This window comes from Pelodiscus sinensis, chromosome 1 (assembly GCF_049634645.1).
Source record: "Pelodiscus sinensis isolate JC-2024 chromosome 1, ASM4963464v1, whole genome shotgun sequence".
Lineage (NCBI taxonomy): Eukaryota > Metazoa > Chordata > Testudines > Trionychidae > Pelodiscus > Pelodiscus sinensis.
The window spans coordinates 112,171,574-112,191,403 of record NC_134711.1 but is presented as its reverse complement, the minus strand read 5'-3'; the positions used below and the strand labels follow the sequence as shown (position 1 = coordinate 112,191,403).

General features: G+C 42.0%; 1 protein-coding gene across 4 annotated transcripts in view; it reads left to right on the top strand.

The window, feature by feature from the left end:
- Positions 1-19,830, top strand: part of EPS8 (EGFR pathway substrate 8, signaling adaptor) — a 162,360-nt gene that overhangs the window by 133,295 nt on the left and 9,235 nt on the right. For all 4 annotated transcript variants that reach the window (XM_075897583.1, XM_075897568.1, XM_014577119.3 and 1 more), the window contains 3 exons: positions 9,378-9,609; positions 12,736-12,916; positions 13,539-13,668. In XM_075897583.1, coding sequence (XP_075753698.1) covers positions 9,378-9,609; positions 12,736-12,916; positions 13,539-13,668 — 543 coding nt within the window. The remainder of the gene's footprint in view (positions 1-9,377; positions 9,610-12,735; positions 12,917-13,538; positions 13,669-19,830) is intronic.

Below are 19,830 nucleotides of genomic sequence, written 5' to 3'. Positions count from 1 at the left end.
GGTGGCTCCAGTCACTGGGGTGATCTAGGTATAGTTTTTGTACCCCTTAAATCAGGGGTCTCCAACCTTTTTAACCACAAGATCACTTATTCATTGTAAGTGCAATGTAAGATCTACCTCAAATCCAAATACCCACTTCCTTCCTGACCCTTCTTTGAGGCCCTACCCCTGTTCCACCCCTTCTCTGAGGCCTCACCCGGCTTACTCCATCCCCTTTTCTCCCTCATCCTCACTCACTTTCACCAAGCTGGGGTAGGAGGTTGGAGTGCAGGCTCTGGTCTTGGGCCAAGGAATTGAGTGTGGTAGGGGCTCCGGGCTTAGCCCAGGGAGAGGGATTGGGGTCCAGGAGGGGTTTCAAGGTGCATTGGGGCAAGAGATTGGGGGCAGGAGGAGGTCCAGAGCTGGGACAGGGGTTCAGGAAACAGGCTCTGGCTGGGCACCGTTTAACTGAGATGGCTTCCAGGTGGTGGAGCAGTGTGGTTAAGGCAGGCTTACTCCTGCCTGGCCCTGCACCACTCCTGAAAGCATCTGGCATGTACAGTAATGGCACCATGTGCTTCCCCTCATCTACAGGCACTGGGCCTATAGTCTCTCCTGGCCATGGTTCCCCATTATTGATCAATGGGAGCTGAAGAAGCAGTGTCTGCAGGCAGGACAGCATGTAGAAGACCCCCTGCTCTGCCTTTCTCAGGAGCTGGAGGCACATGCCAGCCACTTCCAGGAGCAGCATTTACCACAGGGATAATGACTCCAGCCAGGACAGGTTAAGCATTTTAGAACTCACTAGTCGAAGAAATAAATTTAAGCATAAGAGAGAAATGAAAATTATGAACTGCACAGACCAGTCAAATACCAAAAATAACTCACTTTTCAAGCAGTAAAAGCAGCAGCAACCACCCTGCACGTATATGTTTCATCAGGAGATAAGAGTGAAGGACACTGTGTGTTTGTGAGAATGACAGAAGCGCGCACAGTGTGAGAATGACAAAGATTTGCATTGCCAAGCTCCCTCCATCCCTTTCTCTCTGTGTGGAGATAGAGTACAGGAATAGGGGGAGGAGAGACATCCTGACATCAGTGCCCCTCTCTTCTCCCTCCCATACCCTGCACAGCAAGCAGGAGGCTCCCAGGGGGACAGCTCTAAGGCAGAGGGCAGTAGCAGCAGGACAGTGGAGGGCACTTGATAGCTTCCTGGCCAAATCAGGATCACTTATCAGAGGCTCCAGGATCTACCGGTAGATCCCAATGAACTGGTTGGTGACCACTGCCTTAAATTATATTGGTTTGATGTTAATGTGGTACAACTCCCTAGTTATACTAGAACATTTGAAATGCTGCTCCCATAGCAGCAGGATACGGTCCTTGGGAACAGCAACAAGCACGGAGCCACATGTGCCCCTTGGAATGGGATGCCAGGTAAGCACCCCATTCCCTCATGCCCCCCACCCTACGGTGCTTTCCCTGGCCTATCAGCATCTTTAATCTGGCATATCCTGTTTACTAAAATTGCCAGGTTATAGAGGTTCAAGCATATGTAGCATAGGTTAGGGTTTAATACAACTGTTTATTCTGCGGGTTGAACCGCTCTAGTCTGGCACCCTCAGGACCTGACCAATGCCAAACCAGAGAATTTTCTGGACCATGGGAGGTCAGCTTTTCCAACACTTCCACTGCTTATTGGGCTCATAGAAGACATGTAGGGGTAAATTAGAGCTAAATTAATAGCACAGAACACTGAGAGCCAGGACTGGTGGCTGTAAACCAACTTAATCGGACCACAGGAAACTTGGCCACGCGTATGATAAGTGGACATCCAGCTAACTAAAATCATGCCAGCTCATGGATGTTGCCAGGCCAGAGAATGCTGGACTAGAGAGGGTCAGCCTGTAGTATTAATCCCCAACCTATAGTCTACATGGGTAGGATGACAGCTGACCATAAATCCACTTGCATGTGTCCCCACTTTCTCTTTAAAATGAGCAAATTGCCCTGGAACTGTGATCTGAGGCCCGTGGGAGCTGCAAGCAGCCGTACCTGCTAACATTCAGGTAAATAACGTTCTGACTGCCCACCGGGGGCGATCCCTGGCAAATGATCTCTGTCTTAAGACCCTCTGCCCAGGATGCTGGCCAGGAGGAGCTAAGCCCTGCATGTGCCTAAGCCCTACTCAGCTCTGGCCCAGGGAAACTTCTCTGCCCTTCAGTTAAACTCTGGAGTAGAGGGGAGGAAGCAATTTCCAGTTTGTTTATGCCTCTACCCTGCAGGTTGTGCAGCATTCCCCCAGGCAGGGACTGAGCAACCTCTTCACATAGGGCCCCTGCCCTAGGTTCTGCCCCCGGGCAATGCTCCTAGGCTCCCTCCTCTGCTGAGCTGCCTCTTTGGTCAATTTGCTGAAGCCCCTACAGTCAGGTTCCCTGGGCCCTGGTGCACAGAGCAGCCGTAGGGATTAACCCCTTCCTGCCCATGCTACAGCCAGGGAACACAAAGTGATTGGGTTATGTCAGTGGCTAGCAGCAGCTTGGACGTGTTAGCTGCCTTCCTATGGGCAGGAAGGGAGAAGCTTTGCTTACTACTGGAAAGTGGGGGAGGAGATAATCTCTGCTGCAAAGGCACAAGGCAATTCATCTCTCCCCCCCACCTCTATTCCCTGTGGCTGGAAGCAGCTCCTGTCCCTTCCCTCCTGCACATGTTCATCTGTGAAACCTCCAAGAAATCTGGGGTGTGGGACCGGTGACCCTCCGTGCCCCACACATGTTGCCTTGAGAAGATGCAATTCCAGGTACCAAGAGAGAAGAGTCCATCTCGGGGGGGCCCATCCATACATGGAAGGTGTAGAGCATAGGGCAGGGTCAGGTCAGTCTCTCTTTCTCAGAAAGAGGGAGAGGGTTTAAAGATAAGAAGGTAAATAAAAAGACTCCAACTGCTCAGTGTTTTGGTTTTTTTAGAGGGGCTCAGTCAATTTGTTGTTAATTAGGACATTTGTACTTACATCATTCTGATTGATTGCCATTGAACTTGCTTGAGTGAGTAATTTTACCACGTCTGTATTCAGCATAGGGAAGTATGATCACACTATACATGAGGAAGTGTACCAGCATAACTATACCTTTGTATTTATAACTCCACATCTAAGCTCTCTTCTTCTAGAGTAAGTGTGTCCACCTGAGGAGTTATATCAGGATAAATTATGGTGGTTAGCATAATTTATTAGTTATGCTAATAAATATCCTTGTAGGCAATCTCTTATTCCTGTAAATGTAGGAGATTAAGCTATATTGTTATTATATTAGCACCTTTCTAGGTAAAGCTGAATTGACATTAGAGGTGTACAGGCAGTCCCCGGGTTACGTACAAGATAGGGACTGTAGGTTTGTTCTTAAGTTGAATCTGTATGTAAGTCGGAACTGGCGTCCAGATTCAGCCGCTGCTGAAACTGACCGCCAGTTCTGACTTACATACAGATTCAACTTAAGAACCCCAAGCTTCCCCAAGTCAGCTGCTGCTGAAACTGATCAGCAGCTGATTCCAGGAAGCCTGGGGCAGAGCAACTCTGCCTCGGGCTTCCTGTAGTCAGCGCTGGTCAGTTTCAGCAGCGGCTGACTTGGGGAAGCCTGGGGCAGAGCAGCTGGCGTGCTGCTGGGTTGCTCCAGTAGCACCGCTCCTCGGCGCTACTGGACCAACCCAGCAGCACCCCAGCTGCTCTGCCCCAGGCGTCCTGATTCAGCCACTGCTGAAACTGACCAGCAGCGGCTGAATCAGGACCTGGGGCAGAGCAGCTGGGGTGCTGCCGGGTTGGTCCAGTAGTGCCCAGAGGGCGCTGCAGGACCAATCGGCAGCGCCCCAGCTGCTCTGCTCCAGGGTCCAAAACAAAAGCCTGGTCTGCTGGGGGGGGGGGGCACACTAGCTGCCCCCCCCCCCCCCCAGCAGACCAGGGATACGGGAGCAGAGCCGCAGCGGCAGCGGGGTGCCGTGCCTCTGAGGCTTTGCTCTGGCAAAGCCTCAGAGGCGCGGGACCCCCCCGCTGCTGCCACTTCAGTCGCGGTGCCTGTGGTCTGCTGGGGACCGTCCCCAGCAGACCATAGGCACCGCGACTGAAGCGGCAGCAGCGGGCGGGTTCCCGCGCTTCTGAGGCTTTGCTCTGGCAAAGCCTCAGAAGCGCGGGAACCCGCCCGGTGCCCCTGGTCTGCTGGAGACAGTCTCCAGCAGACCAGGGGCACCGGAGCAGCTTACGAACGGGGCTTTCTCGCCCCGGAGCTCGCAGGTAGCAATCCGCTACCTCGACCTCCGGGGCGAGAAAGCCCCGTTCGTAAGTGCAGATCCGACGTAAGTCGGATCCGCGTAAGTCGGGACTGCCTGTATACTGTTTTTAAACCATTTCAGTAAGAAATCACAACCATCACCAAAATAAGAAAATCAGAACAAAAACTACATGGTGACTGGGCCAGTGGGCCATATTATGTTAGTTGCTGTACACACACACAGTCCTTGGTGCTTATCTTTTCTTGGGGGGAAAGGCGTCATGTGCTCAGAATCCCTAGTGCCTAGAATGGTCATTAGTTGGTGATGGCAATTTTAAACTAAGGCTTCAGACGAATCTTCTTTCCTTACATGTTTTTAAAAACAAAGGAGGAAAAAGGTTGTTTCCTTGTGAAGTTTTATGATGTGAGTATGAATTAATGTGGTGCTCTTATGTAGCAAGGAATGTATTGGTATATAAACTTATGTGTGTTGTCCTGAGACACATTGTTGAGGTTCTTTATAGTACATAAAAACAAGAAAACACAAAGGACAAACTGTGTACTTGCCTATGAGGCTGACTAAAAGGGTACTAGAATAAAGCAATGTGCAAAATAAAATAGCATTCTGTTAAAAAGAAAGGAAAAGTTGTTCTTAGTCCAGTATTTTGACCTGCAAGGTGTTCAACATGCTTGGAATACTTCCAAAAACATGTAACCAGTGTAAGAGCTACATTCTGGTCTTGATTTTGTGCCTGCATCACACTACTGCAGCTGTATGTGTACACAAACTAATAGATTGCAGTGTCTCAGGTACCAGAGAAATGGCTTTAATGCCATCTTTTTTTTTTTCTTATCCAATACATCCTCAGTGACATGACTTGTATAAATACTTCATCTGACACGGAGAAGATATTTTTTGAAGATTGTTTAATAACTAACCAGTATAAGTGTTAAATAGTATTATAAATCAAGAAAGAGGGGTGTTTCTTAGTGCAGCTTATAGATCTACAAGGACTGTTTATTTCTATTGTATTTAAAGACTGAAGTTAAGTGTGGGGGAGAGAGTGAGGTTGACGTAACCTGGCTATATATTATATAAATATATGTCATGGTTTGAACATGAGATCTATATTCTGTTTTGTTGATGAATGTTGCCAGTATACATTGCTAAGTTCTATCAATGATCAAGAAGTGGAGTAGAGTTTTTCATTACATGTAAAAATACCTCATTATGTTGCAATGTATGTCTGTAGCTAGATTAGAACCGATGGTGTTAAACCAAGATTCTTGACAAAATAACCTCCAGCATGATGAGGCCTTTTTGGAAATCTTTCCTTTTCATGTAAAATATAAAGTTTTCCTGAAAAAGAACCCAAACAAACCATAAGTCCAGTATCAACAAATTTTTCTGAAATACCTGGGATCAGATCTTCAGCATATATAAATTAATGGAGATGCATCAGTTTGTTCATGAATCCCTGGAAAATTAGGGCTTGAGGTAGCAAAGCATTAAGCATTCTGGCCATGATCCAGCAAAGTATTTATGCATGTGTTTTACTTTAACCATTTAAGTAGTCCCATTGACCCTAGTTTCTAGGTTACAAATCCTTTTCAAACTCAAACATCTTCCTTTTAAAAAAGCCATGGCAGGCTTTTTAAATGGTTTAACCGAGAATAGGGAAATGAATAGCAGTCCTTTGTTCAAAGTTTGAAAATATTTTCTAGATGCAATTTTTGACTCTTGTCTAAGTCAATGTAGGTTTCTTAGCACCCGTTTTAATGTTGTTTATTTTGATGTGCAGTGTTGAAAAAAATGTTAAATGAGTACTAATCATCATACATTTTGTGTGTGTGTGTGTGTGTGTGTGTTAGATGACCAACTTTTCTTCTGCTATTTTACAGAAGAAAATAAGGAAGATGTGTAATAAAGTTAATGGGATAGTATACTGTCATTAATGAGCTCTTGACACCAATGTCACTAATGTCATCTTCAAAATTGCTGATGTGGTTGAAGTTCTAACATTGTGCTAATAATCTCATTTGATGTGATTTACCCCATTTTCCTCATAGCAATTACTGGGAGAGCTCTCAGAGGTAACACAAATTGCTGTTATATATTATTGACTTTCTAAGATGTCTCTTTGAAGGCAGAAGCTTTTGGGTTTGATTGTTTTAAAGATTCAGTAGTGCATACTTGTTTCTTTCATAATGATAAATGAAGGTAACCTGATGAAAGAGTAGAAGAGATCTTCAAAATATTCACATGGTTGCATACATGTTGGAGTACATTTTGTAGCATTCCACTTATAAATGTGGAACTTGAATTGTTTTCCCATGTTGGATTTTATTTTCTTTCCAAATATCAAATTAACAGTTGGTCTTTTCTGTGGGCATATTGCTTGTGGGATGCCTTATTTGACAACGAAATTGTCCAGAGATGTCAAATAACTAAATACCAGGTGTAAGTCTTATCTCAGCATTGAGATTTGATTGTGGTGATGATGAAAATTAATGCTTTTCTTTTTAATGGATCATTCAGTGCCATCAAACCAGTAATACGTTTTTCCTTTGTGTTAAAAGAAAACATGAATCATGTTGTGAATCATAATTTGGGGATAGCAATTTGGCATTTTTAAATCTTTGAGCTTTGAAGTTTCATTAAAACATTTTACTGTGATACTTATGAAGTTCTAAAACAATTTCATCAATTTATCTGTTCATGTATTGACTTGCCAATTTGTTCCACCAAAGGAGCAGCTTTTGGTGGTATACATTATTCCGTGTATTCTTTCATATTTGTATTCCACTTTTGTTCTGTTTTTTAATATTTTGAAGGCAATTATTGTGTTTATGTTCAAATGCTACAGTGCAGAGTATGTCAAGACTGAATTCTCCTAAGTGTCCCACGTTAGATTGCACCTACCAAACAAAAATTATTATAAGGTTATATATTTAAGGTTATTTAAGCAATAAAATTGCATGCAGCAAAATAAAAATATTTTACGGGGGACATATTTGGAAAGATTCTGTTACTTTAATAACTGACCATTATTAATCATAAGAGACTAGAACAGAGAAAGAGAGGAGAGCATTTCTCAGTTTAATATTTTAGCCTTGAAACCTCTAGGACAGATTCTGAGCTGGTGTAAATCGGTGTACCTCTGCTAGAGTTAAACCAGTTTATTCTCTCTCAAGATTTGGGCCTGTACGTTTTAGGCTTAAACTTCTCCAGTATGGCATTCATGCATGGGACACTTGGATAAAATTAATGAAAGGCTGAGTATGCAGATGCTGTTAAGGCATTTGTGCTAATTTTTTTAACACGTTTCCCACAAAGATCTCTCTACTTTGTGGTAAGACTCCCTGTCTGGGAGGATGGAGATATGTTTTCCAGGAAAAAGTGAGGCCTGGGTCATTTGCTCATATGTTTTGCTCACTAAAAATAAACAGCTTCCCGTAACTAAAAAAGAAGCCATCACCACTTTGCAAACAAACTTTATATTGAGCTCTACTTGCTAGAAATATTGATACTTTGCTCCTGCAGACTGACAGAGTATATCGTTAGCATGTTGCATTGTTCAGCTTGTACAATTTGCAAAGATATTTTAATATAGGATTGCCACCTACCCAGTTTTCACCTGGTCAGTCCAGGTTTCAGCTTGTGCATCTGGTTGCCATTCAGTAAGCCATGATTTCCAGTTCCTCATCTGTGACCCTCAAGACAAAATATGTAATGTGCACATCACTCTGTAGTTAAAATTGTTCAGACTGAGGCAGGCCTGAGCCACAAAGTCCAAATTTCCTCAAAGTTTAGGAATGTTTTAGATGTCTTTCTAACAGATGTATGCTAACCAGAAGGTATTAGGGTGATTGTATAGCTGCATGACATTTTTTTCCATATTTTTTATAGTGAAAATATGGAGACTAATTGATATCAAAATGTTTCGCAGATACATCAGTTTTGCTGAATTGTTTGTTTCAAGCACAGAAAAATAAAATCACACATTTTGGTTTGACTCATTAGAAACCTTTTCGTTTTTAGTCAAACAACTTTTCATCTTAAAATTTCCTTTAATTTTATTTTTTTAAATGATCAGAATATTAACAGTGCTCAAGATCTCAAAACAGTGTGTTTAATTGCAGGTTGAATGAAACTTTTCATTTGACCGAAACCAGATTTTCTTTTCCCACTTTATGGCATGCTGAAAATTTTGAAAATGTAATTTTTGGTTCCACTGAAAACGGCTCTATGTTCTTTTGCCTCACTAAATGGCCAGAGAACCAAAAGTCCGTTATTCATCCAGAGCCAGGCAGGTATAGGAAGCAGTTGGTGACAGTTACTGCCTATGTTTATGCAGAAGCTCAGACTAGATTATTATAGCAATCCGTGCTCAGTTTCAAATTTGTGACTATCTGAATGTGGGGTTTTGGTTTGGCCAATTGCAAACATAGGTGTCAACAGCAAAGTGCAGATGCCATGAGTTTAAAGGCAAACTTTTCCAAAACTGGGGTATATTTTGGATATAGGATTTTTGTGTACCCAGCTCTGATATGTATGTTTAGTCAGGTAAACTCCAGATAGTCCATATGTCTCAGTGACCACTCCAAACCTTCAGATAACAGGAGTTTGGGATTTTAAAATCTAATTTTAGACATTTCGTATTTGGAGGAAAGAAATGGGCTTTGTATAATCAATAAACCCCATGCCAGCTGCTATTGAAACTTATATGTGGTAAAAAGGTCATAGACCTATAAAGAAATGGTAGTACACCATGGCATATGAAACCATCCAGGCAAGCCAAATAACAGGTTCAAATGACATTTCAAAACAGATGTGGATGGAACCTGCTCATAAACTTTGGCCCTCTTACGCAACTGTGGCATTGGAAAAAGATGTCAGTGATGATTTTGGGATAATAAGAGTTTATTCTCAATAGTCAAACAGGGCCAGACATTGAGAATATTGATGCCAAAATTTTTTGAGAAATGTGGGGAAATTGTTTATCTGACAAGTAGCATGCCTTTCTGGGTTGTAATGAGATTTTTAACGGCAACGTATACAGGTGCTTTCCTGCTGTGTCTTTTGAACTCTGAGGGATTTTACTGTGCAAAGCTAACTATGTGTTTGCATCTCTTTAGAAACAAAGGATGGATTATGTTCTGAAACAACCCGATCCCAGTCCTGCTGCTCCATCACCACCTCCAACACCAGCTCCAGTTCCAGTCCCTCTCCCCCCTAGCGTGCCAGCACCTATTCCAGTTCCTGTGCCAAAAGCACCAGGAACCATTAGCCGCCAAAGCAGCACCTCTAGTGACGGTGGCGGTAGCATTGTGCGAGACAGCCAGAGACACAAACAAGTTCCTGTGGACCGTAAGTGTCTTCAAAAGAGTCAGAAAAGCTATTTTCCACCATTTCCAGTCCTTTAAAAATCACATTTCATATTGTTGGTTGATATTTGAGTTTTTACCATCACTTAAAAAAAAATCTTTCCATCTCACCTAGTGCTGTGATCCTGTCCAATGAGCCAGGCTGAGGAGGGATGGGACTGTTCTATCCATGAATGAGAGGGATCTGAGGAAAGTAGCTCCACTAGTAGCTGCACAAAGGGACGTTTAGGGCATCCAGAACCCTTTACATGTGCAAAAATTTATGCGGAGCCCCAGCGGTCCACTCATTGTGTGTGTTGTACCTATCGATGTTTCCAGTTTGTCAGCCTCGCGGAGCCCCTGGAGATGTCTCATGGAGCCCTGGGGCTCCACAGAGCACAGTTTGAGAAACACTGCTTTAGGGAACCTCCCTGGTAATGAGCATTAGCCCGATGCGTTAACATGATGTTAACGTGCCGTGGAGGGGGCTGTCTTTCAGATGAGACAAAATTAAGGTCAGTTCATATAATTAAAGACCACATGACACCGCAAAAGAGTGTTCAACTTTCTAGTTATCACAGGCTACCTCTGCTTTTACAGAGGAATGTAGAGGAGATGCACTAAGCATGTAGCTACGTGCCACAGGCTGCATCCACAGTTACCGCTGTGGTGTGTAGCTGCGCGTTTCAGTGAAAGGCTGTGGCTACGGGGAAAGTCTACAGCAATTGGGAAGCAGCAAGAAAAAGGCCCTGGCACTCAGGAGGCAGTGAGAACAGGCTCTGGGGGCAGCAGCCTTTTCCCCTCTGCCTTCCTGCTGACTTCTCTCCTTTCCCCCCTTACTACAGTGGGGAAAGGCTCCAGCAGTGAGGAGGCAGTGGGACATTATGCTGCTAAAAATATCAGCCCAGATATAAGAAACACTGCTTGGGAGCGTAGAGCCATGTAGGGCATTGTCCTTGCCTAAGTCTTGTCTCATCATCTACGCTGCTGTTTATACCCGTGTTAGTGGGGCGTGCAGCGTCTGTTCTCTACATGCCACCCTAAGTGTAGACATAGCCTTTTAGGACCTCCATTACCATAGTTCTGAATGTCCTTCGTGTATGAGTCCTCTCAACACCCCATAAGGTAGGGTAGTGCTGTTAACCCTGAGTCCCTCATCTGTAAAATGGGATAAGTGATTTGCCCTTGGTCACACCAGAAATCAGTGGCAGAAATCAGAATTCAGCTAGACTTCCCTGCATTCCAGATTAGTGCTGTCACAGCCAAATTTCAATTCAGCTAATTTTGTTATACCTACAGATATTTTCTCTTTCGTTTCAATTCAATATATACTTCTTCATATCCTGACCGTAACTGTAAAAGACCTATAACCTCCAAACTCAGAGGAGTTTGCAGTTTTACCTATGCCTAGTACAAGCACTTTAATAGCTTAGTTTAGAAATCAGACATTCATTTCTTTCTGAAAAGAAGAAAAAAATCCAGAGCTCTGTGTAGTTTGAAAACTTGTACCTTCCACTATCAGAAAGTTGACCCAACAAAAGACACAAGCTTAAAAAGGGTAATATTGAAATGAGATCTTGAGTGACGTGGCTTAACAGCTCTGTTCCTCTCTCCCAACATGGCAAAAAATCCTAGCAACGTTTTTGGTAAAGTTGTACAAGTTTAGTTCTCTGAGAGAGCACTCCCTTCCGTGTTCCCAGGAAGTGGGAAACATGCCTTCTGAATAAACACAGTTCTGAGTCTGTAGTGCTAAATCAATAGGGCATCTTTCACTTGACCTGTTCTGAGACAAATTGTAATGCACTCTGAACTTAACTTCACTGAGGCCCATTATGTCCTTTCCTTCTGGAGCGGACTGAATGACTATTTAAAGAAAAGCTCTAAGAGCTAATTTAGCAGTTAACTAATAGGGCCAAAAGGATGTGGATCCAGTGTCCTACAGAAATATTTCTGCAGCAATGAAAATCTCTCATAGTTAAGCCTGTCTTGGCATTAGCTGTCACTATCGACACAAGGTAATATTTCAGCTACACTATGTAACTTGAAAACAATGACTCCTTTTATGGTGGTACTAGATCTATAGTTCCATTTTGGGGACAGTTTACTGTAAATTTCTGCATGTATCGGAATAAGTGATTTGCCACAGAGGACAAAGAGTTGATAGCTCATAAGCAAGAGGCAGATCTTAGGAAAATAAAAATTCCTCAGAAAATAATTGCAATTGTTTCTTCTGAGGCTGTGTTCTGAACTTGTGTTATTAGGCAAATCTGTCCAGGGATGTACACATTTCTATTGCAGAATTGACCCAGGGTATATCTGGTTCCGCTTGCAGTATGCTTGAGGCCAATACTGGAAGCTTCAGAGAAGCAAAATTTTGTAGAGTGGAAATTCTAGAAAAGTTGATAAAAATCTTGCTAATTTCCAATTACCGAAAGCACCAGAATCTCAGTATGGATCACCAAATACCGCCTTAAAATTTCAGCAGCGATACCATTTAAAATAAACAAAAAAACCCCTACAAATTATAACACAGAATGCTATTGTATTAACTTTTCTCCAAAGAATGCGCTGAAAAAGGGGATTTAAATGGTGACAGCCACTTGCACAAGGAATGTAGTGAAAGCTAAGGATGGTCAACCATTTCCCATCTGAACTGTTTTTCAGCAGAAAAATTGTGGGTTTTTTTTTTAAATGATGATTTTTTCAAAATGTGTCTGCTTCCTGCAGCAAATGTCAGCATTTTGTCAGAAAACCAAATGCCCAAAACACATTGATTTGGAAGTACTGCCACAATGCCTTAAAGGAATTGTTGTTCAACTGCTGCATGATCTCTTTTTTCATATACTGCTTGGGCTCCCAGGCCAGATCACATTTCCCTTGTAGCAGCAAGGTCTTCCCGTTTTTGACTGAATTTTTTTTGAGGATTCAAATTTTTGCCAAAAAAACCGAAGTGCTCTTTGGAGAATTAAACACAAGTGATCATTTCTACTGTATGCTCTTTGTTTGTTTTAAAAATGGAGTGTGGTGGTACTAAGAGAAAACCATGTCTCCCCCCCCCCCAAGCATCTTTGAAAAGTCCTTTAAAAAAATACCACATTGTGCTCATCTTTTTTTCTCCCTCTCTGTTTAGGTAGGAAATCTCAGATGGAGGAGGTACAAGATGAGCTTATTCACAGGCTCACCATTGGCCGGAGTGCTGCCCAGAAAAAATTCCATGTGCCACGACCAAACATACCAGTAGTTAATATCACTTATGATTCCTCTCCAGAAGATGTGAAAATGTGGTTGGAGTCAAAAGGATTTAGCCCAGTGTAAGTCTGAGCTTGAACTTGGGAACGCTCTTGTTTCAAAACATATAAAGGGAACCAAACTAAGATTTTTTTTTCAAAAGGGAGTAGGATTTTGAACTGCATAATTTATGGTGCTTTCCAGCCATCTGATTTTCAGAAAGTGCTGAAAACTCACCCTGTGAAAATCAATTGCCTTTAATAAGATGGCCTAAGTTGAGCCCCCAAAATATTGAGGCTCCCAGAACCACAAGTCTCTCTTGAAAATTTTGTGTATGTTGCTGAGGTGCATTTACACTGATTCTAGCAAAAGGAGACCAGATTGCACCCTTTCATCAGGGACAGATTTCCATCCTAGCAGCATGTACATCTCACCTTCAGAATTAGAAACTCATTTCACCTACAATGGGCCGAGTGCTACAAGGTGCTGATTTTTACTACAGGGTTCTGCATGAATGGATGCTGAGTGCATTCAGACCATTACAAAGTCAAGGCAATTATTAATGGATTTGACCAGCTTTGAGTCACTAACGTGGGGAGCAAATGGCTCCTGTTCCTTGCGTGGACTTGTGCTTGTCTTTGTTTTGCTTCTCACAGAACTTTAGAAACTTTCAGTGTTCACTTTCTGTTGCTATGCCCTTTTTAGGACTGTCAATAGCCTTGGAGTGCTGACCGGTGCTCAGCTCTTTTCTCTCAATAAGGATGAACTAAAGACTGTTTGTCCAGAAGGGTCTAGAGTCTACAGCCAAATTACTGTACAGAAAGCAGCATTAGAGGTATGTATAGCCCTTCTTATCAAAACAGTGCACACTAGCTGGAAGTTGTGACACATTCTTAGGTTAGTAGGGTTCCTAATCTCTACCGATTAGCGGTTAGCATGAGGCATTGGGCCCTGGTCATTATCAGAGATAGCAGGCTAAATAGACCACAGGTCTGATTCAGTATGGCAAGTCCTATACTTGTCTGACTGTAACATCAGAGAAGATTCTCCCTCTGATCTTCATTGTTCCTTTTGTCCTTCTCTCCTGTTCTCTGCTCTGTTCCTCTTCTTCTGTTCCTCATCCTTGAGCACATTCTCAACCAGGGTATAATACCCCTGGAGCTTCGCAGAGGCCTTTCAGGGGGTACATCAACTCATCTGGATGTTTGCCTAGTTTTACCATTAGTGTTTTTTATGTAGCCTGCCAAGCCAATACAAACTAAAATTAGATACGCCCAATGACTTGTTTATACTTCTCCATGTAGTATACACTGAAACAATATTTATAGTTCAATTGGTTTATGTTATAAAAATCAGAAAGTAAGCAATTTTTTTATAACAAAAATATCAGAGGTAGCAAGGTGGGAGGAAGTAGGAGCTGGTGCATAGAGGAGCTGGCAGCAGCTAATGTCCATGGGGGGGGGGGGGGGGCACAGGGGAATACACGATTACCCAATAACCTACCTCTTAACATCCTTAGCTGTGACACTTTTTTGTGTTTTTATGTCTGGTTTTATAAGCAAGTAGTTTTTAAGTGAGGTGAAATTTGGGATCACAGAAGACAAATCAGACTCTAAAGTAGTCTGGAAGGGTTGAGTGTCGCTGTTCTAGCAGGCTGCAGACACTACGGATTGAAATTCTCCCTTTCTCTCCTCTCCATACAATGACATTCCATCAAGATCATGTTTGGAAGCACAAACAGACTGAGGGTATGTCTAGACTACATGCCTCTGCCAACTGAGGCATGTAAATTAGACATACCGACATAGTCAATGAAGCGGGGATTTAAATATCCCCCGCTTCATTAGAATAAAAATGGCTGCCGCATTGTGCTGGCTCAGCTGTTTGTGACGACATAAGAGATCATGCACGAGGCATAAGGGATCAGTCGGCAAAGCCTTTCCTTGCCGACTGATCCTCGTCTTGACTGCCGCTTCGTGCCGACAAACAGTTGAGCTGGCACAACGCGGTGACCATTTTTATTCTAATGAAGCAGGGGATATTTAAATTCCTGCTTCATTGACTATGTCGGTATGTCTAATTTACATGCCTCCGTTGGCAAAGACATGTAGCCTAGACATACCCTGAGTGAAATTTGTAGTGAGGGTAATGTGGGCTTATAGCCAGCCATTTTTTGCATAGAAAATGAATGTATTTCTTCTTTGAGAGATCAGTTGACGATTAAGAAACATGATAGTGGTGATGAATAAGGGCAATCAGATCACTGTGGAGAAGTATAAGAAATTATTGATTCAGTGTGTGTGAGTGTTTATACACACCCCCCTCCCCACTCCTCCATGATTTGTAACTTTATAAAGCTTGACATTTACTACAGCTTTTTGTGATGCAAGACATCATGAATAAATGTATATGGGAAATTAGAAGAAGGTTTCTAACCAGTAGAGGCAGGAAGTTCTGGAACAGCCTTCGAATAGGAGTAATGGGTGCAAACAACCTAACAAGCTTTAAGATGGTGCTTGATACATTTATGAACAGGATTACATGACGGGGTTGCCTGCGGTAGCAGGGGTATGAATTCAGTGAGCTAGGAGGTCCCTACTAGGCCTGTGTTCTGTTCCTGTTTTCAAATGTGAAAAACTTTTGTACTTCAGTTACAGTTGTGGGTGCTCAGCACTTAAAATCAAGTCCATTGACCCCTGTTTCCTGGGCCTGGATCAGCTCATACCACCAGCTCATTTGGCATAGGAAATCAAACATCCATCACATAGTAATGGCTTCCAATCTCTATCTTGGTTGTCTTGTTTGAGCTAGTAACTTTGAGGTGAAATGTTCCTTTACCAGTCACCAGAGTGGTGCATGCCACTACCAATGCTGGCCTGTGGGAGGCAGTGTCAGCAGAGAAGCAAAGTACAGAATATGCCTTGGAGCCAAACCTGAAAATGATGAACTGTCCAATTTAGGGTTGAGACAAATTAGCTGGGCAGTATACTTTTAGGCTTTGTATACTTTTAGGCTTCCTCCCATCAATCCAGTGATTTCCGAGAGTATTCAATTCACTTGAAAATGACCCCAGCCAAAATGCCTTGTCCATTGTGTATAACTATATTAGATTTTGTGTGTTATTCACTTTGCCTGTAATGTCTATACTCTTATTGGAAAGTAACTTAAGCTCTCTCTCCTCCTTTCCCCATACTCAACCACTTGGATGTATATCGGAAGGAACGAGTTTCTTAAAATAAATTATGCCCAAATTTCCTTTTACGATGATTTTAAATGTCAGTATGTTTTGGAAATTTTCCTTTAAGGAAGTATAACCAATTTTTAAATATCATGTTAATTACACAAGATGATTCAGACAATAGGCTGTAGACATCCACACACCTCAGAATTGTTACAATGTGGATACAATACCGATTTGATGACGGTAGTCAAGAAAACAGTAGACTTAAATACTGATTATGAAAGGAATTCTCCTGTTAATAGTTAATGTCCTACAGGACATTAAATTAACTATGGAGATGCACTATAAGCAGATGTGACCTGTCTTTTTTCAGATATCTAGGAACATATCCTTGTGTTCAAAAGTTAATTTGAAAATTGAACATGTATCAGATCTGTAGAAGTCTCATTCTCCTTCTGTGTTCTGGGCTTTCTTTGCTTGCTTTTGGTTTCTGTTTCTTCATTCTGCAGGAATTTGAGTCATCAGGGTTGTCTGCAAATGTTAATATGCAGTTATTGGAAGTTTAACAAGAAGGTTGATCTTTTTGTTGGCTTCTTTTAAGTTTTGATTAAACTTCAGTCTCCAATTTGATTTGATTTTCACCTTATTAAATGAAAAATAATTTTCTTTTGGACTATGTGGTGCTTTAACCCCTCTCCTGCTGTCTTACTGGGAATATTTGATCATACTGAATGAGAATGGATTTTTCCCTGTAATTCTGTCCTGCCCCAGAGATCCATGTTTTTTTCTTAAATTGCTGAAAGTATGCTTGCAATTGAATGGCACTGATTATTTCTGACATGACGTCTGTAAGCCAGCTAACAAAAATGAGCTGTCTTGTTGTTAGAAGGAAAAAAAATGTTTTCATTCAGACTGGAAGCAATTCAGATGATAAAAGTTGATAGAGCCATTTAAAATAGTCAAGCCATGTAAAATGGTGCACCCCATAATTTACATATTATCTAAGCACAATTAACTTTTATTAATATCTGACCAACCCGTGGGTTCTGAGTTTAGCCATACAGATCTAGCTGATATATACAACAGATTATTAGATTTCATGTACTCTGCATTTAACATGCTGTGTCTAATGGTTGTGACCTGCATATTGGCAGAATTGACTCTTACATCAGTGCAGGTACAATAACATCCCATGCTAGAGTAAGTCTGAATCCACCCAAACAAATTCCTTTCCAGGCTTGTTCAAAGGCTGCTCTTTGATTTGTGTCCTCTCTGTAGTGCAGAGGCATTCCCAACTTCTCACAGCTGTGCTTCCAAATCTGTGCACTAGATCCAAGGCACCTGCCTTCACCCACCTCTGTGCAATCTTCAGTTAAGCAGTGATCTAATGCCTTACATTTAGGCAACCGTAATTCAGCACTTGTACCTGTAGGAAAAACAATATGCTAAGAACAACAATTAAAATGTCTGTTTTGCTTTATCTCATACTTAGCTTTATCAGTCTTCTGCCTCTGCTGAAAACCTTCTTTTCTCTCTCTGAATTAAATCAGAATTCAAAAGTAGAAAAAAAGGGGAGGGGCTTTCTATGGCCACTACACAAACATGCTTTCTCTAAATGGTCTAAAGAAAGTGGAAATCAAGGGAAGATGGTCATCTCAGTTGTTTCATCCCCCTAGGATGGAATAAATGGTTTTCTTACAACATTGGTTAAAAAAAATCAACTTTTTTTTCCTATTTTCAATTTTTTTTTTAAGTCTCAGGATGTTAATTGAAAGCAGAATTACTAGTCTTGAGTAGTGAGTGCGCTGTAAAAAGGATGTCTCTATGCTCAAAGCAAAGGGTCTGGAATTGAGAGATCTGGGTTTTGTTCATGGCTTTGCTACAGACTCCTTGAGGAACTTCAGATCAATCACTGAGGGCACATCTACACAGCAGGGTTAAAGCCGAAGTCAGTTGAAGTTGAAATAGCTTATTTCAGTTTTTGGCGCTGTCTATCCAGCAGGAATTCTGAGCGAGAGCACTCTGCCTCTGACTTCCCTTTCTCCTCGTACAATGAGGGTTATAGGAGTCGGAGTAAGAAGTCCTCTGGCTGGATATTATTTCGACATTATGTCAAAATAACTGCTCGCTGTGTAGACATGGACTTTATTTTGGAATAACGTTAGTTATTCTGAAATAACGCTGCTGTGTAGACGTACTCTTAGAGCCCAACTTGCCCATATAAAACTTAAGCATTGTGGAGTAGGAGGTGCTGATCACTTTTCCTTGGTGGCTTTCTGTCCAGCCTCAGGCTAACACACATTTCGAGGGATCAGTGTTAAGGTGTGCTGCTTCTACCCAGTAGAAACTAGTCCTGCCATGTTCTCTTCATTTCCCAAACCAGGCACTGCAGCTCTAGCAGTAAAGGCAAGGGTGTGAGGTGGTGGACCAAGCACAATAGGCAGCATCTGTCTGCTTTCTGCCAGCCAGACATTCCTCTTTGCAGGGGGAACTTTCCCAGGGTTTCTCCAGACAGCTTAAGTTCAGCTTTCATCACTGATGCAATGCAAAATGAACTTAGTGCTTCTGAAAACTGTTTGGCCCTTCATCTGTCTGACTCTGTTTCCTTGTCTGGTACATGGCATTAATAGCAGTTGACGCCTTTGTAGGGATGATGTGAAAGCAGCATAGTAGTTCAAAACATTGTATCTTGAAATCAGTATGTTTTCTTTATTACCCCAAAATGGAACGTTTGAGGTCCATGTTCCTGGTGATGCCTTTTCATATCTCCATTAATGGCACTATGGACACATCTAAATAGAAGAATTCGATACCCTCAGAGTTGAAAATGGCTGATTTTTTTTTCTAAATATGCCCATCGTGTTGCTCAGCAGTTTGCTCAAGCAAAATAGCTTATTGGATAATACCATATAATCAGTCTAACTTGGCATAAATTGCAAAGAGCTATAATTAAGAGCCAATTGAAGAATTGTTTACCTAACTGTCCGTTGCATAAGGAAATTACTGCTACCCTCAGATGACGTAAACTTCTGATCAGCTGTAAGGAAGGTTAAGATTCTCCTACTTCTTATGTTAATTTTGTTACACAGTTAGATTAATAATGGGTTTCTATTCAACTATGTAATCTACTAATCTTATTCAAAGTAATATGCGGTGGGGAAGTGTCCAATATAATTAGCATGTGTGCTTGCATGCTAATGATTTCATTCAAATTACCAAATGATCTGTATACAGAAATGAAAAACAGATTTGCTCTAGTTTCATCCTTAAATGTAGAATGGTAAGAATATCATTTTTGAACTTCACTGAAATTGTTTTTCAGGCAACATTATTTGGGTTGGTCATTAGATGACATGGATCAATATGTTCTAAATTCATATGCTAAAATGCTTATCTGGCAAGTAAAATGAGTCAATAGAGGAGCTTCTAAATCCATATTTAGTCCCAATCCTGCGCACATGCCTGTGTTCAACTTTACATGTATTCATAAACGTGCAGTTTTTAAGGAACCATCATGATCATGTAGTCTGACCTGCTGCCCATTTAAGGCCACCTACGCTTATAATAGAGCCATACCATATGGCTAAGTTACTGGAGCCCTCAACTCGTGGTTTTAAAATATCAAGTTGAAGAAAATCACCATTTATACTAGTTTAAACCTGCCCCATGCTGCAAAGAGAGACACACGGCTCCTAGGCTTTCCACCAATCTGGCCTTAGGGAGAATTCCTTCTTGACCCCAAATCTGACAATCCGTTTTAGACCCAGAGCCTGTGGACAAGAGCCACCAGCCAGAAATCTGGGAAAGAATTCTCTT